Below are 27,069 nucleotides of genomic sequence, written 5' to 3'. Positions count from 1 at the left end.
ATCCACCTGATCACATCACCTTCTTTCTCCTTCCTCACCCTCTCCATCTGTCCATTACCCACATATTCCTCCCACTGATTCCCCTCCCCACTTCTTTCCCTTTAGTCCAAGCTCCACTTTCCTGTCCTATCAGATTCCACCATATGCTCACCTGTCTGTCAACAGTAACTCCACCCTTCCCCACTTCTTTGGTGCACTAGCTATCTCTCCTCTCTCAGTCCAGATTAGATTAGATTATGAGGACACACAGTCCTCTTTTATTGTCATTTAGTAATGCATACATTAAGAAATGATACAATGTTCCTCCGGTGTGATATCACAGAAACACAAGGCAGACCAAGACTGAAAAACTGACAAAAACCACATAATTATAACATATACTTAAAACAGTGCAAGCAATACTGTAACTTGATGAAGAACAGGCCATGGGCACGGTAAAAAAAAGTTCAAAATCTCTTGGAAGTCCCATCATCTCACGCAGACAGGAGAAGGAAGAAAACTCTCCCTGCCATGAGCTTCCAGCGCCACAAACTTGCCGATGCAGCATCCTAGAAGCACCCGACCACAGTCCAACTCTGAGTCGTCCGAGAACTTCGAGCCTCTGACCAGCCCTCCGACACCGAGCACTGAGCACCATCTCTGCCGAGCGCTTACCCCAGCCCCAGCCGCCAGCAACAGGCAAAGCCGAGGATTTGGGGCCTTCCCTCTGGAATTTCTCGATCGCACAGTAGCAGCCGCAGCGAACCAGGCATTTCATAAGTTTCTCCAGATGTTCCTCCGTGCTTCTCACGTCTGTCTCCGTCAAATCAGAATTGTGCATCGGGGTCTCCACCCCTCACGATGGATGAGGGGTCTCCACCCGGAACATTGATTGCCTATTTCCCTCCATAAACATCGTCTTTTCTGCTGACTTCCTCCAACATTTTATATCTGTTACTCTATTTGCAGTCTTTTGTGTCTATATCAGGTGTTTTTCCTTGAGCATGCATTGCACTAGATGCAGTAGTGCAGGAAACTACAGACAAAAACCTCATCTCAAAATTCAAGGTTGTTGTTTATTCTCATGTAAAGCAGAACGAAATTATTTTTATTCCAAATCCAACGCAGCATTACCAAAAATTTAAGCCTAAAGAACACAATGAAAACAATAAGTATAAAAACAATCCTATAAATCACAAATTACGTTACTGTTTTATACATAGACTGATTGTATATGTATCCACTGACCTAGGTGACATGTATGTAGTGTGGCACGGGTGGTGGGGTGCGTTAATGTGTGGAAGAGTTGATCAGCCTAACTGCCTGGGGAAAGTTACAGTTTTTAAGTCTAGTTGCCCTGGCGCACCACTCACATCCATCTTCACATCAGTGGCACAGCAGTGGAAACTGCAAGCAGTTTCGATCTCCTGGGAGTGCACATTTCCCACAACCTTCATGGAATAGTTTTACCTATTTATTCCAGATAGTTATTTCTTTTTCATAATTGCTGTTTTCAAAATATTCATATTCTCTTACTCTGCATCACAGTAAATAGCCAATCATTTTGAATGCTGATGTTAGCCAAGACGACGACAGAACAATGGCTGGAGCTTCTGACAGCAATTCAGATACAGGATAGACACATCCCAAAAAGTAGTATTCTAAAGGCAGAATGATGCAACCATGGCTGAGAAGGGAAGTAAAAGACAACATAAAAGTAAAAGAGGAGGCATATAATAGAGCAAAAATTAGTGAGTAGTTAGAAAGATTGGAAAGCTTCTAAAAATTGACAGAAGGCAACTAATAAAGCCATAATGGAAGAAAAGATTAAATCTGCAAGTAAACTAGTCTATAATGTCAAAGATACCTAAAGTCTTTTCCATTTATATACTGTAAAGAGTAAAAGAGAAGTGATAATGGATTATCAGACTGCTAGAAAATGACATTGCAGAGGTAGTAATGGGGGACAAGGAGATGGTGGATGAAATATGTATTTTGCATCTGCCTTCACTGTGGAAGACATGCGGGGTCAGAGGTGAGTGCAATTGATATTACTAGGGAGAAGATGCTTGGGAAGCTGAAAGGTCTGAAGGTGGATATGTCACCTGGACCAGATCGACTACACCCCAAGGTTCTGAAAGAAGTGGCTGGGGAGATTGTGGTGGCATTGGTAATGATCTTTCAAGAATCACCAGATTCTGGCATGGTTCCGGAGGACTGGAAATTGCAAATGTCACTCCACCCTTGAAGAAGGGAGTACTAGAATGAAATTCATAGGTCAGAAAATGTTGGAGTCCAGTGTTAAAGATGAGGCCTCAGGATACTTGGAGGCACATGATAAAACAGGCCAAAGTCAATACGGTTTCCTTAAGGGAAAATCTCCCCTGATAAATCTATTGGAGATCTTTGAGAAGATAACAAGCAGAATAGACAAAGGAGAGTCAGTGAACTTTGTTTACTTGGAATTCAGAAGGCCTCTGACGAGGTGCCGCACAAAAGGCTGGTCAACGCAATAAGAATCCGTGGTGTTACAGGAAAGATACTAGCATGGATAGGTTGGCTGATTGGTAGGAGGCAAAGAGTGAGAACAAAGGGAGCCTTTTCCACCTGGCTGCTGGTGACTAGTAGTGTTCCGCAGGGGTCAGTATTGAGACCACTTTGTTTTACATTATATGTCAATAATTTGAAGAACAGAATTGATGGCTTTGTAGCCAAATTTGCAGATGATACAAAGACAGGTGGAGGGACAGGTAGTGTTTAGGAAGCAGAGAGTTAAAGTCCTTTGTGCAAACTGACCTGGGAGGCTTTGCGCAGGATTCCCTAAAGGTTAAATTGTAGGTTGAGTCAGTGGTGAGGAAGGCGAATGCAATGCTAGCATTTGTTCGAAGAAGACTAGAATGTAAAAGGGTGTAATGCTGAGGCTTTACAAGGCACTGGTGAGGCCTCACATAAAAGTATTGTGAGCTGTTTGAACTAAGAAAGGATGTCCTCACAATGGATAGGGTTCTGATGATAGGGTTCACGAAAATGAGCATTTGATGGCTCTAGGCCTTAAATCACTGAAATTTAAATGAATGAGGGGGGAATCGCAATGAAACTTATCCAATGTTGAAGGGCTGTCCTGTGGGGGGATGCCTTATTCAGACCATGAGGACAATATGAGTGAGGTTGATGTTCTGGAGCATGTTGATATTAAGGGAGAGGAGGTGTTGGAGTTGTTAAAATACATTAGGACAGATAAGTCCCCGGGGCCTGACGGAATATTCCCCAAGCTGCTCCATGAGGTGAGGGAAGAGATTGCTGAGCCTCTGGCTAGGATCTTTATGTCCTCGTTATCCACGGGAATGGTACTGGAGGATTGGAGAGAGGCGAATGTTGTCCCCTTGTTCAAAAAAAGTAGTAGGGATAGTCCGGGTAATTATAGAACAGTGAGCCTTACGTCTGTGGTGGGAAAGCTATTGGAAAAGATTCTTAGAGATAGGATCTATGGGAATTTAGAGAATCATGGTCTGATCAGGGACAGTCAGCATGGCTTTCTGAAGGGCACATCGTGTCTAACAAGCCTGATAGAGTTCTGTGAGGAGGTGACCAGGCATATAGATGAGGGTAGTGCAGTGGATGTGATCTATATGGATATTAGTAAGGCACTTGACAAGGTTCCACACAGTAGGCTTATTCAGGAAGTCAGAAGGCATGGGATCCAAGGAAGTTTGGCCAGGTGGATTCAGAATTGGCTTGCCTGCAGAAGGCAGAGGGTCATGGTGGAGGGAGTACATTCGGATTGGAGGATTGTGACTAGTGGTGTCCCACAAGGATCTGTTCTGGGATCTCTACTTTTCGTGATTTTTATTAACGACCTGAATGTGGGGGTAGAGGGGTGGGTTGGCAAGTTTGCAGATGACACAAAGGTTGGTGGTGTTGTAGATAGTGTAGAGGATTGTTAAAGATTGCAGAGAGACATTGATAGGATGCAGAAGTGGGCTGAGAAGTAACAGATGGAGTTCAACCCAGAGAAGTGTGAGGTGGTACACTTTGGAAGGACAAACTCCAAGGCAGAGTACGAAGTAAATGAAAGAATACTTGGTAGTGTGGAGGAGAAGAGGGATCTGGGGGTACATGTCCACTGATCCCTGAAAGTTGTCTCACAGGTAGATAGGGTAGTTAAGAAAGCTTACGGGGTGTTAGCTTTCATAAGTTGAAGGATAGAGTTTAAGAGTCGCAATGTAATGATGCAGCTCTATAAAACTCTGGTTAGGCCACAGTTGGAGTACTGTGTCCAGTTCTGGTCACCTCACTATAGGAAGGATGTGGAAGCATTGGAACGGGCACAGAGGAGATTTAGACCATAAGACCATAGGACAAAGGAGCAGAAGTAGGCCATTTGGCCCATCGAGTCTGCTCCGCCATTTTATCATGAGCTGATCCATTTTCTCCTATTTAGTCCCACTCCCCTGCCTTCTCACCATAACCTTTGATGCCCTGGCTACTCAGATACCTATCAATCTCTGCCTTAAATACACCCAATGACTTGGCCTCCACTGCTGCCCGTGGCAACAAATTCCATAGATTCACCACCCTCTGACTAAAAAAATTTCTTCGCATTTCTGTTCTGAAAGGGCGCCCTTCAATCCTTAAGTCATGCCCTCTCGTACCAGACTCCCCCATCATGGGAAACAACTTTGCCACATCCACTGTCCATGCCTTTTAACATTCGAAATGTTTCTATGAGGTCTCCCCCATTCTTCTAAACTCCAAGGAATACAGTCCAAGAGCGGACAAACGTTCCTCATATGTTAACCCTCTCATTCCCGGAACCATTCTAGTGAATCTTCTCTGTACCCTCTCCAACGTCAGCACATCCTTTCTTAAATAAGGAGACCAAAACTGCCCACAGTACTCCAAGTGAGGTCTCACCAGCACCTTATAGAGCCTCAACATCACATCCCTGCTCCTATACTCTATTCCTCTAGAAATGAATGCCAACATTGCATTCGCCTTCTTCACTACTGACTCAACCTGGAGGTTAACTTTAAGGGTATCCTGTATGAGGACTCCCAAGTCCCGTTGCATCTCAGAACTTTGAATTCTTTCCCCATTTAAATAATAGTCTACAACAGGAATTCTGCAGATGCTGGAAATTCAAGCAACACACATAAAAGTTGCTGGTGAACGCAGCAGGCCAGGCAGCATCTCTAGGAAGAGGTGCAGTCGACGTTTCAGGTTGAGACCCTTCGTCAGGACCCTAGTCCTGCCAAAGGGTCTCGGCCTGAAACATCGACTGCACCTCTTCCTAGAGATGCTGCCTGGCCTGCTGCGTTCACCAGCAACTTTTATAAATAATAGTCTGCCCGTTTATTTTTTCTGCCAAAGTGCATAACCATACACTTTCCAACATTGTACTTCATTTGCCACTTCTCTGCCCATTCTTCCAATCTATCCAAGTCTCTCTGCAGATTCTCCGTTTCCTCAGCACTACCGGCCCCTCCACCTATCTTCGTATCGTCAGCAAACTTAGCCACAAAGCCATCTATTCCATAATCTAAATCGTTGATGTACACTGTAAAAAGAAGCGGCCCCAACACTGATCCCTGCGGAACACCACTGGTAACCGGCAGCCAACCAGAATAGGATCCCTTTATTCCCACTCTCTGTTTCCTGCCAATCAGCCAACGCTCTATCCACGTATGTAACTTTCCCGTAATTCCATGGGCTCTTATCTTGTTAAGTAGCCTCATGTGTGGCACCTTGTCAAAGGCCTTCTGAAAATCCAAATATACAACATCCACTGCATCTCCCTTGTCTAGCCTACTGGTAATTTCCTCAAAAAATTGTAATAGGCTTGTCAGGCAGGATTTTCCTTTAAGGAATCCATGCTGAGTTCTGCCTATCTTGTCATATGCCTCCAGGTACTCTGTAACCTCATCCTTGACAATCGACTCCAACAACTTCCCAACCATGGATGTCAAGCTAACATGTCTATAATTTCAAAGTTGCTGGTGAACGCAGCAGGCCAGGCACCATCTGTAGGAAGAGGTGCAGTCGACATTTCAGGCCGAGACCCTTCGTCAGGACTAACTGAAGGAAGAGTGAGTAAGGGATTTGAAAGTTGGAGGGGGAGGGGGAGATCCAAAATGATAGGAGAAGACAGGAGGGGGAGGGATAGAGCCAAGAGCTGGACAGGTGATGGGCAAAAGGGGATACGAGAGGGTCATGGGACAGGAGGTCCGGGAAGAAAGACAAGGGGGGGGGTGGGCCCAGAGGATGGGCAAGAGGTATATTCAGAGGGACAGAGGGAGAAAAAGGAAAGTGAGAGAAAGAATGTGTGCATAAAAATAAGTAACAGATGGGGTATGAGGGGGAGGTGGGGCCTTAGCGGAAGTTAGAGAAGTCGATGATCATGCCATCAGGTTGGAGGCTACCCAGACGGAATATAAGGTGTTGTTCCTCCAACCTGAGTGTGGCTTCATCTTTACAGTAGAGGAGGCCGTAGATAGACATATCAGAATGAGAATGGGATGTGGAATTAAAATGTGTGGCCACTGGGAGATCCTGCTTTCTCTGGCGGACAGAGCGTAGATGTTCAGCAAAGCGGTCTCCCAGTCTGCGTCGGGTCTCGCCAATATATAAAAGGCCACATCGGGAGCACCGGACGCAGTATATCACCCCAGTCGACTCACAGGTGAAGTGTTGCCTCACCTGGAAGGACTGTTTGGGGCCCTGAATGGTGGTAAGGGAGGAAGTATAAGGGCATGTGTAGCACTTGTTCCGCTTACACGGATAAGTGCCAGGAGGGAGATCAGTGGGGAGGGATGGGGGGGGACGAATGGACAAAGGAGTTGCGTAGGGAGCGATCCCTGTGGAATGCAGAGAGAGGGGAGGAGGGAAAGATGTGCTTAGTGGTGGGATCCCGTTGGAGGTGGCGGAAGTTACGGAGAATAATATGTTGGACCCGGAGGCTGGTGGGGCGGTAGGTGAGGACCAGGGGAACCCTATTCCTAGTGGGGTGGCGGGAGGATGGAGTGAGAGCAGATGTACGTGAAATGGGGGAGATGCGTTTAAGAGCAGAGTTGATAGTGGAGGAAGGGAAGCCCCTTTCTTTAAAAAAGGAAGACATCTCCCTCGTCCTAGAATGAAAAGCCTCATCCTAAGAGCAGATGCGGCGGAGACGGAGGAATTGTGAGAAGGGGAAATCCGGTGCTCCCGATGTAGTCTTTCATATATTGGCGAGACCCGATGCAGACTGGGAGACCGCTTTGCTGAACATCTACGCTCTGTCCGCCAGAGAAAGCAGGATCTCCCAGTGGCCACACATTTTAATTCCACATCCCATTCCCATTCTGACATGTCTATCCACGGCCTCCTCTACTGTAAAGATGAAGCCACACTCAGGTTGGAGGACCAACACCTTATATTCCATCTGGGTAGCCTCCAACCTGATGGCATGAACATCGACTTCTCTAACTTCCGCTAAGGCCCCACCTCCCCCTCGTACCCCATCTGTTACTTATTTTTATGCACACATTCTTTCTCTCACTCTCCTTTTTCTCCCTCTGTCCCTCTGAATATACCTCTTGCCCATCCTCTGGGCCCACCCCCCCTTGTCTTTCTTCCCGGACCTCCTGTCCCATGATCCTCTCGTATCCCCTTTTGCCTATCACCTGTCCAGCTCTTGGCTCTATCCCTCCCCCTCCTGTCTTCTCCTATCATTTTGGATCTCCCCCTCCAACTTTCAAATCCCTTACTCACTCTTCCTTCAGTTAGTCCTGACGAAGGGTCTCGGCCTGAAACGTCAACTGCACCTCTTCCTACAGATGCTGCCTGGCCTGCTGCGTTCACCAGCAACTTTGATGTGTGTTGCTTGAATTTCCAGCATCTGCAGAATTCCTGTTGTTTATGTCTATAATTTCCTTTTTGCTTCCTTGCCCCCTTCTTAAATAGCGGAGTGACATTTGCAATCTTCCAGTCCTCCGGAACCATGCCAGAATTTATCGACTTTTGAAAGATCATCGCTAATGCCTCCGCAATCTCCACAGCTACTTCCTTCAGAACGCGAGGGTGCATTCCATCTGGTCCAGGAGATTTATCTACCTTTAGCCTATTCAGCTTCCTGAGTACTTTCTCTGTCGTAATTGTGACTGCGCACACTTCTCTTCCCTGCCACCCTTGAGTGTCCGGTATACTGCTGTCTTCCTCAGTGAAGACTGATGCAAAATACTTGTTCAGTTCTTCTGCCATCTCCTCATCTTCCATTACAATTTCTCCAGCATCATTTTCTATCAGTCCTATATCTACTCTCACCTATCTTTTACTGTTTATATACTTGAAAAAGTATACCAGGATGCTGCCTGGTTTAGAGAGTATGCATTATGATCAGAGATTAAGGGAGCTAGAGCTTTACTCTTTGGAGAGAAGGAGGATGAGAGGAGACATGATAGAGGTGTGCAAGATAATAAGAGGAATAGATAGAGTGGATAGCCAGTGCCTCTTCCCCAGGGCACCACTGCTCAATACAAGAGGACATGGCTTTAAGGTAAGGGGTGGGAAGTTTAAGGGGGATATTACAGGAAGGTTTTTTAGTCAGAGAGTGGTTGGTGCATGGAATGCACTGCCTGAGTCAGTGGTGGAGGCAGGTACACTCGTGAAGTTTAAGAGACTACTAGACAGGTATATGGAGGAATTTCAGGTGGAGGGTTATATGGGAGGCAGGGTTTGAGAGTCGGCACAAAATTGTGGGCCGAAGGACCTGTAATGTGCTGTACTATTCTATGTTCTATGATTGTCGAAAGTCACTTCCATTGTGATTGCTTAGTTTAGAAACTGCAGATGCTTTTCCCATTCAATAGCTGCCTGGTGTCCAATTTCAAATATCCTGGGCATATAAAATAGCACATGGAAGGGGCTTGCTCTCTTCTTCCTTTGCTTTAGCGAGGATGCGCATGATGACTGGGAAGGGTATGCTCTGCGCACACTATTAATTAAGTATGTTTGGTGAATGTATGCATGCTTGTTGAGTATTCAGCTTTGTAGCATCTCTAACTTGGGGAAAATGAATGTTTGATCAAACTTTCATTGTTTGTAAATAAATGATTAATATACCTATTCAAAGTCAGTGCATTTCCTGTCTCACTTGCTGGCCATGCAAACATTCAACATTACATTTGGTGCTGCTGTGAACGGGGTCTGGCTTTTTAAGCAGCAATGCTCTCTTCCTCCTTTGTTTAAGGAGAGACCATTGAGAAGGTATGCTCTGCACGCACTTTTAATTAAGTATTTTTGTTGAATGTACATACGTTTGTTGAGTATTCAGCTTTGTAGTGTCAGTACCTTGGATAACATGAATGTTTGGTCAGATTTTTACTGTTTGTAAATTATATGTATACCTTTTCAAAGTCGGTGCATTTCCTCTCTTACTTGCCAGACCCACGAACCTGATTCAACGTTACAAGGGGCTAGATAGAGTGAATGTGGAGAGGATGTTTCCTATAGTCGGGGAGTCTAGGACCAGAGGGCACAGCCTTGGAATAGAGGAACGTCCAGTTAGAATACAGATGAGGAGGAATTGCTTTAGCCAGAGGTTGGTGAATATGTGGAATTTGTTGCCACAGGCAGCTGTGGAGGCCAGATCATTGGGTGTATTTAAGGCAGAGGTTGACAGACTCTTGATTAGTCAGTGTGTAAAAGGTTAGGGGGAAAAAGCAGGACAATGGGGATGAAACAGTCGTAATGAAAGGGTGAAACAGACACAACGGGCTGAATGGTTTAATTCTGTTCCTATCTCTTATGGTTGTAGGGCTCTCAGTATACTGGATGGACTGTTAACTGTTGATCGCTTATTACCAAAATGGCTTCTCTGAAGTGTTATATTAGAATGGCTTCTCGTAATGTTAACTGCTGAGCAAGGGGTTCTCTGTAACTGCAATGTTTGGGTTATACAGTGTGATAATGGAAATTGTATTCATTTGTTGGCCAATGGAAGTCATGTTCTGTTATCTTATATATGTGTGCTGAGTTGAGGAGCGCGGGCTTTCTCGGGAGGCAAGCAGACAGGACAGACGTGTGAGAAACTGACAGCCGTTCCAGGGCGGCGGACACCAGACCTCGGGGGTTCGGAGGGTGGCCAGAGTCTCGGAAGGACGTTGTGGATGGAATCGGAGGCGTGAACTCCAATGTGTTAAAATATTATGTGCACAAGACTGATAAGTTACTTATGTGGTGCCTTTTCTTGTAGTTGTTTCTACTAACCCATCACCACAAATTTGCTATAAAGTACCAATTCTTTACTGGCACTTTGTATATCGTTTCATATTTGTGACGTGTCTGATCATTGGGCGACTCACACCTTATCCGCACCAAAGCAATTGCACTGTTTGGCGGGGTCAACAGCTATTCACCCTAGGCAACAGGGGTCAGTGGGGCAAAGACCCTTACATTGTTTTGTAGTCTAAAACTTCAGAAGATAATATATTATTGTTAATCTAATTGCTAATAACTTGATCTTCTTGTCTTTCACTATTCCCCTCATCACTGTACTGGAATCTAAGGTATAAATTCTGTAATTTATTCTTTTATGCTTCTTTAACAACCACCTCAACTCTTTGATCAAACTTTATTGCTCATCCAAATCTCATTTTTGGCTGACTAGAATCAGAACAGAGCCACTTCACTAATTACATCAGCCTACTTCTAATGGATAAATATAAATCATATATCCTATCATACTTACAGATTTCTTCACTTCAGAAGTAGTAGTTGGTCTGCGAGATGTACTTTGCTGCGATGTCTTTATTTCACCAAACTTGGCCTTAGGTTTATAAAATTTGGTTCTCCTTTCATTTCTTTCCATCTCATCTGAAAAATTTGAAAAGAGAATCTAAAAAATCCAGACACGAGGATATCTGCAGATGCTGGAATTTCAAGCAACATACGTAAAAGTTGCTGGAGAACGCAGCAGGCCAAGCAGCATCTCTAGGAAGAGGTACAGTCGACATTTCGGGCCGAAACCCTTCATCAGGACTAACTGAAAGAAGAGCTAGTAAGAGATTTGGAAGTGTGAGGGGGAGGGGGAGATCCAAAATGATAGGAGAAGACAGGAGGGGGAGGGATGGAGCCAAGAGCTGGACAGTTGACCGGCAAAAGGGATATGAGAGGATCATGGGACAGGAGGCCTAGGGAGAAAGAAAAGGGGGACGGGGGGGAAGCCCAGAGGATGGGCAAGGGGTATAGTGAGAGGGACAGAGGGAGAACAAGGACAGAGGGAGAAAAAGGAGAGAGAGAGAGAGAAAAAGAAAGTGTGTGTGTATATAAATAAACAAACAACAGATGGGGTACAATAGGGAGGTGGGGCATTAGCAGAAATTTGAGAAGTCAATGTTCATGCCATCAGGTTGGAGGCTGCCCAGACGGAATACAAGGTGTTGTTCCTCCAACCTGAGTGTGGCTTCATCTTTACAGTAGAGGAGGCCGTGGATAGACATAGCAGAATGGGAATGGGACGTGGAATTAAAATGTGTGGCCGCTGGGAGATCCTGCTTTACATGTCATCAGGTTGGAGGACAGCTTATCTACTGATGTCTACTATAAGCCTACTGACTCTCACAGTTATCTCACACTTTTCTCACCCTGTTTCTTGCAAAAATGCCATCCCCTTCTCACAATTCTTCCGTCTCCGTCGCATCTGCTCTCAGGATGAGGCTTTTCATTCCAGGACGAAGGAGATGTCCTTTTTTAAAGAAAGGGGCTTCCCTTCCTCCACTATCAACTCTGCTCTCAAACGCATCTCCCCCATTTCACGCACATCTACCCTCACCCCATCCATCTGCCACCCCACTAGGAATAGGGTTCCCCTTGTCCTCACCTACCACCCCATCAGCCTCCGGGTCCAACATATAATTCTCTGTAACTTCCGCCACCTCCAACGGGATCCCACCACTAAGCACATCTTTCCCTCCACCCCCCTCTGCTTTCCGCAAGGATCGCTCCCTACGCGACTCCCTTGTCCATTCGTTCCCCCCCATCCCTCCTGGCATTTATCCTTGTAAGCGGAACAAGTGTTACACATGCCCTTACACTTCCTCCCTCACTACCATTCAGGGCCCCAGACAGTCCTTCCAGGTGAGGCAACACTTCACCCGTGAGTCGGCTAGGGTGATATACTGCATCCGGTGCTCCCGATGCGGCCTTCTATATATTGGCGAGACCCGACGCAGACTGGGAGATCACTTCACTGAACACCTACGCTCTGTCCGCCAGAGAAAGCAGGATCTCCCAGCGGCCACACATTTTAATTCCACGTCCCATTCCCATTCTGATATGTCTATCCACGGCCTCCTCTACTGTAAAGGTGAAGCCACACTCAGGTTGGAGGAACAACACCTTATATTCCGTCTGGGTGGCCTCCAACCTGACGGCATGAACATTGACTTCTCTAACTTCCGCTAATGCCCCACCTCCCCCTCGTACCCCATCCGCTATTTATTTATATACACACATTCTTTCTCTCTCTCCTTTTTCTCCCTCTGCCCCTCTGACTAAACACCTTGCCCATCCTCCAGGTTTCCCCCCCTGCCCCTTTTCCTTCTCCCTGGGCCTCCTGTCCCATGATCCTCTCATATCCCTTTTGCCAATCACCTGCCCAGCTCTTGGCTCCATCCCTCCCCCTCCTGTCTTCTCCTATCATTTTGGATCTCCCCCTCCCCCTCCCACTTTCAAATCTCTTACTAACTCTTCTTTCAGTTAGTCCTGACAAAGGGTCTCGGCCCGAAACGTCGACTGTACCTCTTCCTAGAGATGCTGCCTGACGTGCTGCGTTCACCAGCAACTTGTATGTGTGTTTCTAAAAAATCCAGAATCATCAAATAAGCATAATGTCCAAACATCCAAAGAGTCAGGATTATTGCTGCAGGCACCTTGCAAATATAATCAAGAACGCCATGTGGCTTTAGCAATGTACTGAGGAAAAAACAAGTTGGATCACATTAATATAATGGATAAAACCATACGCAATGTGCAAGCTTAAATAATGCTGAACTCTTAATCATAAACTTCTTACAAAAGGTAAAAATTTCTTTGGAGATATTTCAATACTTTCATGAATAAACTGATGCAAACAACCAAAAATGCTGTATTTGTTTATGATTATCACTGAATTTTAATCAGCATTAAAAATGATTGGCTATTCACTTTGATGCAAAGTAAGAAAATGTGAATATTTTGAAAATACCAATTATGAAAGAGAAATAACTATCCAGAATAAATAGATACAACTGTTCCATGGATGTAAAATATTAGTAACCAGAAACAAGTCATCATATGCTCTTAGCTAATGTGGAAACACTAGAAGAGACTGAGAATAGTTATCAGTGAGAACAGGGGAAAACTCTTCAGTGTTAAAACTGACAGCACAAAATTAGGGCCCATTCAAGAAAATCACTAACCCAATCATGGTTCTAATTTACAAATTATTTCAGTACCCAAAACTGTCTGCAGTTCATTCTTATAACCATAAAAACTGCAGTATTTTAGCATAACTAATTTTAAAATATTTTTAAAATTACCTTTAGCAGCGTTTACAATTTCGCCTCTCACAAAAGTTTTTACATTTCCTGTATCACCTGAGTCAAACGAGGCTAAAAACTCTTCATAGATTTCAGCTGCCTTTAGCTCTTCCTCCTGTAAAAACAGTCATTTATATATTCTCTTCCAAGTATTATTTCCTTATCACAAAGCAAGTATATTACTAAGTGAAACAGTTCTCTAATATGCATTAAATTAAAATTTCTTTACTCCACTAATGTAAATCTGAAGATATTGCTGCAAGATGAATACCATTCTTTGCACTTTTTTTTTAACATTTAAAGTGCAGAGCAATCTTAATGGCACTCAATGTCTCTATAAGATTAAACAACAGGAATTCTGCAGATGCTGGAAATTCAAACAACACACATCAAAGTTGCTGGTGAACACAGCAGGCCAGGCAGCATCTCTAGGAAAAGGTACAGTCGACGTTTCAGACTGAGACCCTTCATCAGGACTAACTGAAGGAAGAGTTAGTAAGAGATTTGAAAGTGGGAGGGGGAGGGGGAGATCTAAAATGATAGGAGAAGACAGGAGGGGGAGGGATGGAGCCAAGATCTGGACAAGTGATTGGCAAAGGGGATATGAGAGGATCATGGGACAGGAGGTCCGGGGAGAAAGACAAGGGGTGGGGGGGGGAACCCAGAGGATGGGCAAAGGGTATAGTCAGAGGGACAGAGGGAGAAAAAGGAGAGTGAGAGAAAGAATGTGTGTATAAAAATAAATAACAGATGGGGTACGAGGGGGAGGTGGGGCATTAGCGGAAGTTAGAGAAGTCGATGTTCATGTCATCAGGTTGGAGGCTACCCAGACGGAATATAAGGTGTTGTTCCTCCAACCCGAGTGTGGCTTCATCTTTACAGTAGAGGAGGCCGTGAATAGACATGTCAGAATGGGAATGGGATATGGAATTAAAATGTGTAGCCACTGGGAGATCCTGCTTTCTCTGGCAGAGCGTAGCCTCCAACCTGATGGCATGAACATCGACTTCTCTAACTTCCGCTAATGCCCCACCTCCCCCTCGTACCCCATCCGTTATTTATTTTTATACACACATTCTTTCTCTCTCTCTCCTTTTTCTCCCTCTGTCCCTCTGACTATACCCCTTGCCCATCCTCTGGGTTTTCCCCCTCCCCCTTGTCTTTCTCCCCGGTCCTCCTGTCCCATGATCCTCTCATATCCCCTTTGCCAATCACCTGTCCAGCTCTTGGCTCCATCCCTCCCCCTCCTGTCTTCTCCTATCATTTTGGATCTCCCCCTCCCCCTCCCACTTTCAAATCTCTTACTAGCTCTTCCTTCAGTTAGTCCTGACGAAGGGTCTCGGCCTGAAACGTCGACTGTACCTCTTCCTAGAGATGCTGCCTGGCCTGCTGCGTTCACCAGCAACTTTGATCTCTATAAGCTTATATGTTTTAAATGGACTTTTAAATATCTCCAATAAAATCTGCCACACAACCAAATTTAAAACTTTGCTTTATACTGATTTTTTCCAGGCAACAGAGTACTTCTATTGCTTTAGACATTTGTAATAAAATTTCTTCCTTAACTTCTTGTTAATCTGTTCAGTGACATGAGGACTGAAAACTGAATTACTGTGAGAAATCATGGAGATGTCAATATGCAGATAGATTGTGAAAATAAGATTGTTGCTGGATCCCAAGAGAAGGAAACACAAAATAATCTGCAGATGCTGTGATCAAAGCAACACTTTCAGTACGCTGGATGAACTCAGCAGGTCGGGCAGCATCAGCTAGAAACGATGAGTCGACGTTTCGGGCTAGAACTTTTCATCAGGACTGAAGAATAAAAGATGGGGAACGATTTGAAAAATGCTTGTAGCTTCAGTTGAAAAACCAGTAACTTGAAAGACAAAGGGGTGGCATCATAGCCCTGAAAACAATGGGTAGAAGAAGGAGGCGGAACCATGAGGGAGCTGGGGGAGGGGGTAGAGTGAAATAGGGATAGAGGAAGGGAGGGGGAGGGAATTACCAGAAGTTGGAGAATTCTATGTTCATACCAAGGGGCTGGAGACTACCTAGATGGTATATGAGGTGTTGCTCCTCCAACCTGAGTTTAGCCTCATCATGGCAGTAGAGGAGGCCATGTATGGACATATCTGAATGGGAATGGGAAGCAGAGTTGAAGTGGGTGGCTACCGGGAGATCCTGTCTGTTGTGGCGGATGGAGTGGAAGTGCTTGACGAAGCGGTCCCCCAATCTGCGTCGGGTTTCACCGATGTAGAGGAGGCAGCATCGGGAGCACCGGATGCAATAGATGACCCCAACAGACTCACAAGTGAAGCGTTGTCTTACCTGGAAGGACCGTTTGGGGCCCTGAATGGTTGCAAGAGATGAGGTGTAAGGGTGCTTCCCCTCCCCCACCCCTTTGTCTTTCAAATTACTGGTCTTTCAACTGAAGCTACAAGCATTCTTCAAATCCTTCCCCACCTTTCATTCTTCAGTCCTGACGAAGGGTTCCGGCCCTAAACGTCAACTCATCGTTTCTAACTGATGCTGCCCAACCTGCTGAGTTCATCCAGCGTACAGAAAGTGTTCCCAAGAGAAGGAATTTGTGGAATGCCTGCGAGATGGCTCTTTAGAGCAGCATGTGGAGGGAAAAGCAATTCCGAATTAGGTGTTGTGTAATGAAGCAGACTTGATGAGGGAGTTTAAGGTAAATAAATCCTTAGGAGGCTGTGATCATAATAAGATAAAATTCACCCAGCAGTTTGAGAGGCAGAAGCTAAAATCAGATGTATCAGTATTACAGTGGAGTAAAGGGAACTAAGGAGGCATGAGAAAGGAGCTGGCCAAAAGCTGATCAGAAAAGGACACTAGCAGGGATGACAGCAGAACAACAATGGCTGGAATTTCTTGGAACAATTCAGAAGGTGCAGGATAGATACATCCCAAAGAAGTAGTATTCTAAGGGGAGAATGAGGCAACCATGGCTGACAAGAGAAGTCAAAGACAGCATAAAATTAAGAGAGCATATAATATAGCAAAAATTAGTGGAAAGAGAGAGGATTGGGAAGCTTTTTAAAGCCAACAGAAGGCAACTAAAACAGCAATAAGGAGAGAAAACATGAAATACAAAGGTAAGCTAGCCATTAATATAAGAGAATACCTAACGTTTTTCAGCTAAGTATATTCAGTGGCCACTTTATTAGGTACACTTGCTCGTTAATGCAAATATCTAATCAGCCGATCCTTTGGCAGCAACTCATTGCATAAACATGCAGACATGGTCAAAAGGTTCACTTGTTTTTCAAATATTAGAATGGGGAAAAAATGTGACCGGTGACTTGGACCATGGAATGATTGTAGGTGTCAGATGGGGTGGTTTGAGTATCCCAGACATTGCTGATCTCCTAAGATCTTCACACACAACAATCTCTAGCGTTTACATGAAATGTGCAAGGAACAAAAATCATCCAGTGAGTGGCTCCTCTGTGGGCAATAACACCTTGTGAATGAACAGAAGTCAGAGGAGAACGGTCAGACTGGTTCAAGCTTTCAGGAAGGTGATACTACCTTAAATAACCACACATTTTTAACAGCGGTGCGCAGAAGAGCATCTTTGAACATGCAACACATCGAACCTTGAAATGGGTGGATTATAGCAGCTGAAGACAATGGTTCTCCTCCTGTACCTAATAAAGTGGCCACTGAATGTATATAAAGACTGAAAGGGAGGCAAGGGTGTATATCAGACCACAGAAAAATGACATTGATGGGGTTTGTAATAGAGGACAAAGAAATGGTGGATAAACTTAGTACTTTGTCTCAGATTTCACTGTGGAAGACAGTAGCAGTAAGCCAGAAATTTGAGAGTGTCGGGGAAAAGAGGTGAGTGTTGTTGCTGTTGTAAACAAAATGCACTTGGGAAGCTGAATGGTTTAAAGGTAGATAAGTCACCTGGTCAGGTGAACTACACCCCAGAGTTTTGAAGAAGGCAGCTCAAGGTTTCATGGAGGCATTAGCACTGAGCTTTCAAGAATCACTCAGGTCTGTACTGGTTCTGTAGGTCTGGATATTTTACGAAGGAAGTGAGACAAAAGGTAGGATATTATAGGCCATTCAGGTTGACTTCAGTGGTCAGAAGATGTTGGGAGTTCATTATTAAGGATCAGGTTTCAGGGTATGGAGGAGCATGATAATATAGGCTGAAATCAGTGTGGTTTGCCTGACAGATCAGTTGGAATCCTTTTTAGAAAATAAAAGGCGGGACAGTCAAAGGAAAGTCAGTGAATGTTGCTTACTTGGATTTTTAGTAGGCCTCTGATAAAGTGCTGCACAAGGGTCCATTGTATTACAGAAAAGATACTAGCTGACTGGCAGGAGGCAAATAGTGGAAATAAAGGGGGTCTTTTCTGGTTGGCTGCCAGTGATCAGTAGTGTTCCACAGGGGCTGATGTTGGGACTCCTTTTCACATAATATGTCAATAATTTGGATGACAGAATTGATGGCTTTGTAGCTATGTTTGTGGACAAAACAAAGTTGATGCAGTGTTAGGTAGTGTTTAGAAAGCAAGGAGTCTGCAAAAGGACTTCGGCAGTTCAGGAGAATGGGTAAAGAAGTGGCAGTTAGAACACAGTGTAGGGAAGTGCCTGATCATGTATTCTGTTAGAAAGAATAAAGGAACAGACTATTTTCTAAACAGAAAGACAATTTGGAAATCAAGAGTGCAAAAGTTAAATTAAGAGTCCTCGTGCAGGATTCCCTAAATGTTAACTTGCAGGTTCAGTCAGTGGTAAAAGTGGCAAATGCAATGTTAGCATTCATTTTGAAGACTAGAATATAAAAGCAAGGATGTAATGCTGTGGCTTTGTAAGGCATTGGTCAGACCACACTTGGAGTATTGTGAGCCATTTTGGGCCCTGTTGGCTTTGGAGAGGGTCAAGAGGTGAGAATGATCCTGGAGTGTTTGATTGCTCTGGGGCTGTACTCGCAGGAGTTTAGAATAATGTGGGCAAGGGGAGAAGAGAGATATCAAAGGCCTAGATACAGTGGACATGGAGGGGATGTTTCCTAGAGTGTGTGGAGTGGGGAGGGGGGTTCTAGGATCAGAGGGCACAGCTTCTGAAAAAGATGCCCCTCATAAAGATGAGGAGGTATTTCTTTAGCCAGAGGTTAGTCAATCTGTGGAATTCAATGTCTCAGGTGACTATGAATCAGAATCAGGTTTATTATCACTGGCATGTTAACTGAAATTTGTTAACTTAGCAGCAGCAGCTCAATGGAATACATGATCTAGCAGAAAGAAAAAAAAAATAAAATAAAAATAGTATTAAGTAAGTAAATCAATTACGGTATACGTATATTGAATAGATTAAAAAAGACAGCCAAGTCATTGCGGATATTTAAAGTGGAGGTTAATTAGGTTATTGATTAGTAAGTACATCAAAGCTTATGGGGAGGAGGCAAGAGAATGAGGTTGAGACAGATAATAAATCAGCCATGATGGAATGGCGGACCAGACTCGATGAGCCAAATGGCCTAATTCTGCTCCTCTCTCTTAGGAGTTTTAAACTTTTCCAGGATATACAGGTTTCCCCCGCCATCTGAAGGTAGAGCGTTCCTATGAAACGGTTCGTAAGCCAAAATGTCGTAAAGCGAAGAAGTAAATTACCATTTATTTATATGGGAAAATTTTGTGAGCGTTCGCAGACCCAAAAATAACCTACCAGATCATGCCAAATAACACATAAAACCTAAAATAACAGTAACATATAGTAAAAGCAGGAATAATATGATAAATACACAGCCTATATAAAGTAGAAGTACTTTTCCACAATCACTGTCGGCACTGTTCACCGAAGTGAAAATCTCACGCAAGCGCTCTCGGCAAAAACACAGCGCAAGCGCTCTCCAGTAACCTTTAAGCTATGAAGCTGTCAAATCATATCAAATGACACATAAAAATACACAGCCGATATAAAGTAGAAATAATGTATGTACAGTGTAGTATCACGTACCGGAATTGGGAAAGCACGGAGCATACTGATGATGGTGTGTTAGTCGGAGTGTGGGTGGTGCAGTGGCCCCCACCCTCCAGGCCGCCGACCGATACATTGCCGCGAAGCATGCAGTGGTAGCCGGGAGGCACATAGCACATCTTTAAGAAAAAAGCCGAAATAAACATGCTAATTAATTAGGTGCCACCCGACACGTAATTGTCGGCCCAGATCAATGTCAATTGCCTGCCTCTGACCTGGGCCAACATTTACGTGTGGGGTGGCACCTAATTAATTAGCATGTTTATTTCGGCTTTTTTCTTAAAGATGTGCTGTGTACCTCCAGGCTACCGCTGCATTCCCCACGAATCGCGGGGTGGTGGGACACTGGGGTGTCATCTCGTCGTCTGTTTCCATTAGAGCAGGCGGCTCATCTTCTCCTTTGACTGCCCACCTTGATGTTGAAGGTCAAGGTTCATCGTCTGCTGTGGCTGATGTGGAAGGCTTGCTTGACTGCTGAGCCTTGCGTATTTTTAGATCATACAGTTCTTTGTAAGGACTCAAACCATCTTGCAAATATGCCCTAAACCGACGTACCCTTTCAAAATTTATCATTACTCATTTGGTTTCAATTGTTATCCTTTCCTCTTCTAATTGCATCAGCTCTTCATCTATCAGTTCTTGGTCATGGGATGCCAAAACCTCTTCAACATCATCTTCGTCAGCTTCCACAAGCCAAACTCACTTTGTCCTTACTTCGTTCACCACAATCGAAACGCTTAATTATGTCTAGTTTTACGCTAAGTGTGACAAACTTACGAGCTCTTTCAGGCTTTTCCAATACCTCAGAACTCATCTTGCAAACGGCTGCACACAGGCACGTGTTAAAGCAATGCTGTTCCGAATCCGGCGAGAGCGGCTGCCCGGGGCACGCGCTGCCTTTTATCGCGCGCTGATTTTTTCGCGCACCGATTTTTTATCGCGAGCTGATTTTTTTTCATAACAGTGAAAACACCTTCTGAAAACGAAAACAGGGTACTAATGTAGGTCTTTCGTAACAGTGAGGTTTCATAAAGCGAGCGTTCGAAAAGCGGGGGACACCTGTAACTGAAAAGATTTTTTTTCTAAATGGAGAAAGACTGGGTAATTCAAATGGACTCAGGTATACATATGCAAAATTTGCTGTAAACCAACGTAACATTTGTAAGAAGCAACTAAGCAAGACTTTCTACCTTTTTTGCGAGAGACTCGAATACAAAGGTAAGGAAATTTTACTGAAATTCTTTAGGGGCCTGTTGAGCTTTTACCTGGAATATAACGTACAGTTTTGGGCTCCTTGCCCAAGAAATGACATATTTAAAACAGACTGACGTACTTAAGAGGGAGTACAACATCAATTCACTAGACTCATTTTAAAGATGGCTGCTTTACCATTAGGAGCAATTAAGTGACAAGGCATATATTTACAAAATATTTATAGCACCTGACAGTGAATACAAGGCAGATGTTTTCTCTGTCTGAGTCTTGCACTGTCATTCTTCAAAATTAAGAGGAAATTTCTTCACTCCGAGTGGAAAATATTGGAATTCCTTATCCAGAGACAGAGTTCAACAGACTTCTGAATATTAAGGAAATCCAAGGACATGGGGGCAGTGCAGGGAACTACTGTTTCAGTTAAAAGGTCAACTTTGATCATGGTGAATCGAAGAGTAACTAAAAGAGCTGAATGACCTACTTCTTATCCTATGGTTTAGATTCTTACGAGAAATAATATTTGTGTACTTGCATGATACTTAACAATAGTTGTAATTGATGCCACTAATTTTCCAAAATTATAAATCCACTATAGATATCTTCAACAAATTATAATTCTTATTCTAGCATCAATCCAATCTAAAAATACATTCACTTAACTACTAGCTACTTTTCATCACACAATCCCCAAATGACAGAAATAATTCACAAAGCACTATTAAACTGTAAAAACAGCACAAACCTTCTTTCTCAGATCCTCCTGTCCTCTTTTACTTAAAGTCCGTTTTGAAACTAAGTTCTTCAGTTTGTTTTCTGCCATCTTCTACAGATAAAGCATAATTCAACATGGTTAAACATTTGGCTTAACTTCAAGAATGAAGATTGCTAAACTTGGTAAATCATCAGGTGCTCTAATTCAGTTCCTACATAAGTCACAACTGGACACCGACAGTTTTAAAAAAAATTCAAAATATTGCAATTGTCTTCAATAATAAGAGTTCTGAACAAAAGCTTAGTCCAAGTGCTTGTGATAAAAATTTGGAGCAAGAATTGCTAGCAACCTCTTAGTAACAAAATAAGTAATTATTTTTAGTTGTCACAATACTTAATTGCAATTAAAGACTAAGTTCAGTTCAAGGCTTTGATGGACAGATGTGACAATGGTCATGATGACCTGAATTGCCTCCTTCAATGTTACAGGATTCTAAATACACAGAACCCAAAAGATGTCATTCATTATTGCTTTTCTCAAACTGTTTTCACATATCTTTCACATAAACCAACTGAATGCACTACAAGGTCTATTCTTGCCCAGAATGTATACTTTTTCCAAGAGAACCAACATGAAATAACTTTCAAAACAAAATTTCAATCAGTTTACCATATTTTTATAGATTAACAGAAACTGGCTTGTTTTTAAAACCACAATTATATCACTAGATTTTTTGTTTTAATTAAACTAGTTGAGATTAAAAAAAGATCCATTTTACTAACAAAAGAAGTACATCCAGACATCAACATGTGATATCACAAGTTTCCCAGTAGACTGATACAATGAGAAACAAATACTGTGCAATTTGGAACTTTTTTTTAAATGGCTCAAATTATTAGTGTGTGACCTAATGATTATCTTGCATATCGCCCCAAATTTTAATCTTTCCTTCCCGCCGAGTCACTATCAAGCAATGCATTGAAAGAGCTACAAAGATTGCCCCGTCTCTCATAAAACTAAACATAAAGGGGTCCACTTACCTATTTATACCACATCCCCCCCTCCACTCCACATCATCCAAAATAACACTATTACAGTTCTAGGTTTCCTTATTTTTCAATTGTCAGTTCTCATTCAGCTTCATTCTTTGTGAATTCCTCCTCCTCCTCCAGCCTTTAAGGTTTCCATTCTTCTAGTCTGGATCTTTTATGAATCCCCGGTTCTCTTTGCCTCACTGTTTATGGCCATTCATTCAACCACCCAAGCACCAGAACCAGGAATTCTTTCTTCAGTTCTTCAGTATTCTCCTTAAATCCAACTCCAAATTGGTATTTGGATGCCATTATCATCCGTTTATTTCTATAAAATTGGGAATGAAAACCCGATACTGACTCAGGACATTACTGAAAGTTGATTCAGTATCATTCATGTCAATTTTAGGATATCATTAGCATAGATCTGCTGGCAAATTTAGGAAGATGAGAGAACTTGGATGGCCATTATGATCTGGCAATCTGACATTGGCAATGAACCAAATTCCTCTATCACAATCCCTGGATACATACTGTTTCAAATGTTAGAACAAACAGAGGCAGTAACTGGCTGGACCACTTTTTTTTTATGGAATCAGGTGAAACATGGGCAAGGAAATCTCTTCTCGGTTATGACTTACAATCTTCAGATGATGAATCAATACCCCTCCACACTGAGCAACACCGAAAAGCACAAAATAGCAAGGACTCAAAATGTATTCTCGATGAAGAGCTTCAAGAGTGGCTTTGTAGAACCCACAACAGGGTCTGTATTAGATAGACAGACAGTGAATTAACACACAAATCTATTTGAATTTAACTTCACCAAATTACCAGGCAAATACACCTGGGAATTGTTCAATTAATGGAAAGCTTTAAAGTCAAGACATATCCAAAAGGTCCACTAACTCAATCCATCGTGTGGTACAATCCCAAGTTAAAGAGAAGCACATTTCAACTAACATATAGAAATAAACAGCAAAACTCTTCAGATTTGAAAGACTGTATACGCCTAAAAGTCCAATATTGGCTCAACTCACACTATGAATTAAACATAGTGCCTTCAAAATTTGTTTCATCTCATGTCTGGTGGCAAAGTAATATATGTCATCTAGGAGAGCAAAACCAGTTCTTCAAAGATGTGTTTCAATTGATACCAAGTCTACTATCCCAGATAGTACCAATGCTGTATTCATATTCTGATAAGATTTAAATATCATCCTAATGAGGAAGAGAAAAGATCCACGAACAGAATCAAAGTAAGAAACTCTCAAATGGAAGATAAAGGAATTTTATGAAAAGCTAAAAATGGAATACATGTACAGAAGAGGTACTGCAGATTCTGGAAATCTAGAGCAATACACACAATGTGCTGGAGGAGCTCAGCAGGTCAGGCAGCATCTAAAGATGGGAATGAACAGTTTAAGTTTCAGGCCAAGACCCATCATTGGGTCTGATAAAGAAGGGAGAAGAAATCCACATAAGTAGGTGAGGGGACATGAGTTAGAAGTGCAAGGTGGCAGGTGACAGGTGAAACAAAGAGCTGGGAAGTTGAGTGGCGAAAGAGATAAAGGGCTGGAGAAAGCTTAATCTGATAGAAAAGAACAGGAGACCATGGAAGAAAAGGAAGAGGAGTACCACCAGAGGGAGGTGATAGGCAGATAAGAAGAGAAAGTGTGAAAGGGAACCTTTATCATCTGCCCATCACCTCCCTCTGGTACTCCTTCCCTTTCCTTTCTTCCATGGTCTACTGTTCTTTCCTATCAGATTACCTTTTCTCCAGCCCTTTAAGAATGGGGAATGGTGAAGGAGAGGAGGGTTTGGACAGTTACTGGAAGTTTGAGAAATTAATGTTCATGCTATTAAGTTGGAAGCTACCCAGATGGCATATAAAGTGTTGCTCCTCAAACCTGAGTGTGACCTCATCGGGGCAACAGAGGCCACGGACTGGCATGCTGGAATTGGAATGGGAAGAAGAAGTTAAATGGGTGGCCACTGGAAAATCCCCCTTTTTGTAGTCGACTGAGCAAGGTGCTCAATGAAGCAGTCTCCCAAACTACCTCAGGAGCACCAGATACAGTAGATGACCCCAAAAGACTCATGGTTAAGAATCGCCTCACTTCGAAAGACTATTTGGAGCCCTGAATGGTAGTGAGGGAGGAGCTGTAGAGGCAGGGTGTGGGGGGACAAGCTGAGGAGGGCGGGGTGTTCGGTGGGGAGAGTTGAGAAGGGTGGGGGGGTCGCTGGGGATTTGAAGAGGGTGGGGGTCGGTGGAGAGGGGGGCAGTGATGAAGATCGAAAGCTCGGGGGTAGGGGTTATACGGAGTGGTCAGTGGGATGGGGATGAGCCAGGGTGCGGGTGTCGTGGGTGGGCCGGGAGGCGTGGCGTCTATCTGGCTCCGTGGGTGTGGTTCGCTTCCTGAGGGGCGGTGGGAGGGTCCTGCGGGACCGGGTCCCGGGGTCGAAGCGATGAGGTGGAGTGGGGTCCAGCCTCAGCCCGGTATCTCCCTTTGGATCCGGGGCACTGACACGCAGTTAGCTACGATCGATCCCCGGCAGGGTGAGCACCGAACTGCCAGGCCTCGCCCGCAACCAAGTTCTACCACCCGCGCAATACAATCCCTGACTCTGCGCCCTTCTATCCCAGCCACTTGCCCTGCGACCGGCCTGCTCTCCCCGGTCACCAGCTCTTGCTCAGGCCGGAGCCGAGGCCTCGGGCTGCCGTCCGTCCAACACCGCAGCCTCGCACTCGCTGTCCAGTCGCAGCAACTGCGCGGAGCCCGACAACCGCCGCCACTGCGCATGCGCGTCAGCCAGCCGCCCAGCGCGGGAATTTAAAACTCTTCAATATAATAAATAGGCATTTTTGTCCTGTCGATGACCGATCTTCCCCGGTTCTCGGTTGGAGATTCCCAATTTCTGGCTGAACAAATTTATCTTCCTCAAAATCCTGAGTGACTTGCCCTTATTTTGAGACTAGTTCTGCAAATTCCAAGGGAATCATCCAGCTCCCCGTGAATTTTATCTATTTCAATGAGTTCACTTATATGTTATCTCAAAGCACTACTCCTTACAGCTCTGGGAACCATTCCGGCGAACCTCACATTCATAAATTGAGATAATTGCTGAATCTATTTCCTCATACTATATCTCTCATCTCATACTGATAAGACTGTAAGATACAGGAGCAGAATTAAGCCACTTGGCCCATCAAGGCACCTCCACCATTTCAACATCATCAACAATCCAGTTTCCTTCTCAGCCCCAGTTTTCTACCTTCTCCCCATATATCTTCATGCACTAATTAAGAATCCATTAACCTCTGACTTAAATATGTCCAGTGACTTACCCTCCACAGCTGCCCATGGCAATGAATTCCAAAGATTCATCTCTCTCTGGCTGAAGAAATTTCTCATCTCTGTTTCTAAATTGACATTATTCTGAAGCTGTGTGCTCTGATCTTAGATTCCTCCCTCCCCACCATAAGAAACATCGTCTCCACATCTACTGTATCACGGCCTTTCAACATTCAATGGATTTTCATGAGGTCCACCTCACTCTTATGAATCTAGTGACTAGAGGCCCAGAGCCATCAAAGCTCCTTATATGACAAGTTTTTCAACACCGGAATCATTTCTGTGAACCTCTTTTGAACACTGTCTAATGTCAGCATATGAAGGATCCAAAACTGCTCACAATTTTTCAAAGTCCTTTATAAAGTCTCAATATTACATCCCTGCTTTTATATTCTAGTCCTCTCAAACTGAACACTAACATCACATTCGCCTTCCTCACCACAGACTTAACCTGCAAATTAACAAGTTTAGGGAATCCTACACAAGGACTCCAAAGTCCCCTTGATCCTCAGATTTTTGAATTTTGTATCCATTTAGAAAATAGACCTTTTCATTTCTTCTACCAAAGTGTATGACCATATACTTACCGACACTGTGTTCCATCTGCCGCTTCTTTGCCCATTCTCCTAATCTGTCTAAGTCCTCCTGTAGGCTCTCTGCTTCCTCAAAACTACCTGCCCCTCCACCTATCTTCATATCATCTGCAAACCTATTTACAAATCCATGCATTCTATCATCAAAATCATTAACATATTGTGTAAAAAGAAGCGATCCCAACACAGACCCCTGTAGGATACCACTAGTTCTCAAAGGAACCAACCGGAAAAGGTTAACTTTATTCCCACTCTTCGCCTCCTGCCAATCAGCCAAAGTTCTATCCATGCTAGTATCTTTCCTGTAATACCATGAGTTCTAAACTTGTTAAGCAGCCTGATGTGTGACACTTTGTCAAAGGTCTTCTGAAAATCCAATGATGCATTGATTTTCATTTGTCTATCCTGCTTGTTATTTCTTCAAAGAATTTCAACAGATTTGTCAGGCAAAATTTTCCCTTAAGGAAACCATGCTGATTACGGCCTATTTTATGTTTGTCTCCAAGTACCCCAAAATCACATCCTTACCAATCAACTCCAACATCTTTACAGCCACTGACCTATAATATCCCTGCTTCTGCCGCTTTCCCTTCTTGAAGAGTAGAGCGACATTTA

At 43.7% G+C, this 27,069-nt stretch overlaps 1 protein-coding gene across 2 annotated transcripts in view; it reads right to left on the bottom strand.

Moving 5' to 3' along the window:
- Positions 1–25,292, bottom strand: part of LOC134352893 (U2 snRNP-associated SURP motif-containing protein-like) — a 99,542-nt gene extending 74,250 nt beyond the window's left edge. The window contains exons 1-5 of one of the 2 annotated variants that reach the window (XM_063060475.1): positions 25,161–25,292; positions 23,147–23,273; positions 21,505–21,585; positions 13,533–13,647; positions 10,703–10,827 (exon numbers count right to left, since the gene is read on the bottom strand). In XM_063060475.1, the coding sequence (XP_062916545.1) occupies positions 10,703–10,827; positions 13,533–13,647; positions 21,505–21,582 (318 nt within the window). In that variant the 5' untranslated portion in view covers positions 21,583–21,585; positions 23,147–23,273; positions 25,161–25,292. The remainder of the gene's footprint in view (positions 1–10,702; positions 10,828–13,532; positions 13,648–21,504; positions 21,586–23,146; positions 23,274–25,160) is intronic. The other variant, XM_063060474.1, reaches the window with a different exon arrangement.
- Between the last annotated feature and the right edge of the window lie 1,777 nt (positions 25,293–27,069).

Source organism: Mobula hypostoma, chromosome 10 (genome assembly GCF_963921235.1).
Source record: "Mobula hypostoma chromosome 10, sMobHyp1.1, whole genome shotgun sequence".
Lineage (NCBI taxonomy): Eukaryota > Metazoa > Chordata > Chondrichthyes > Myliobatiformes > Myliobatidae > Mobula > Mobula hypostoma.
Note: the sequence above shows the minus strand (reverse complement) of the source record. Positions and strands in the feature narration are given on the sequence as shown.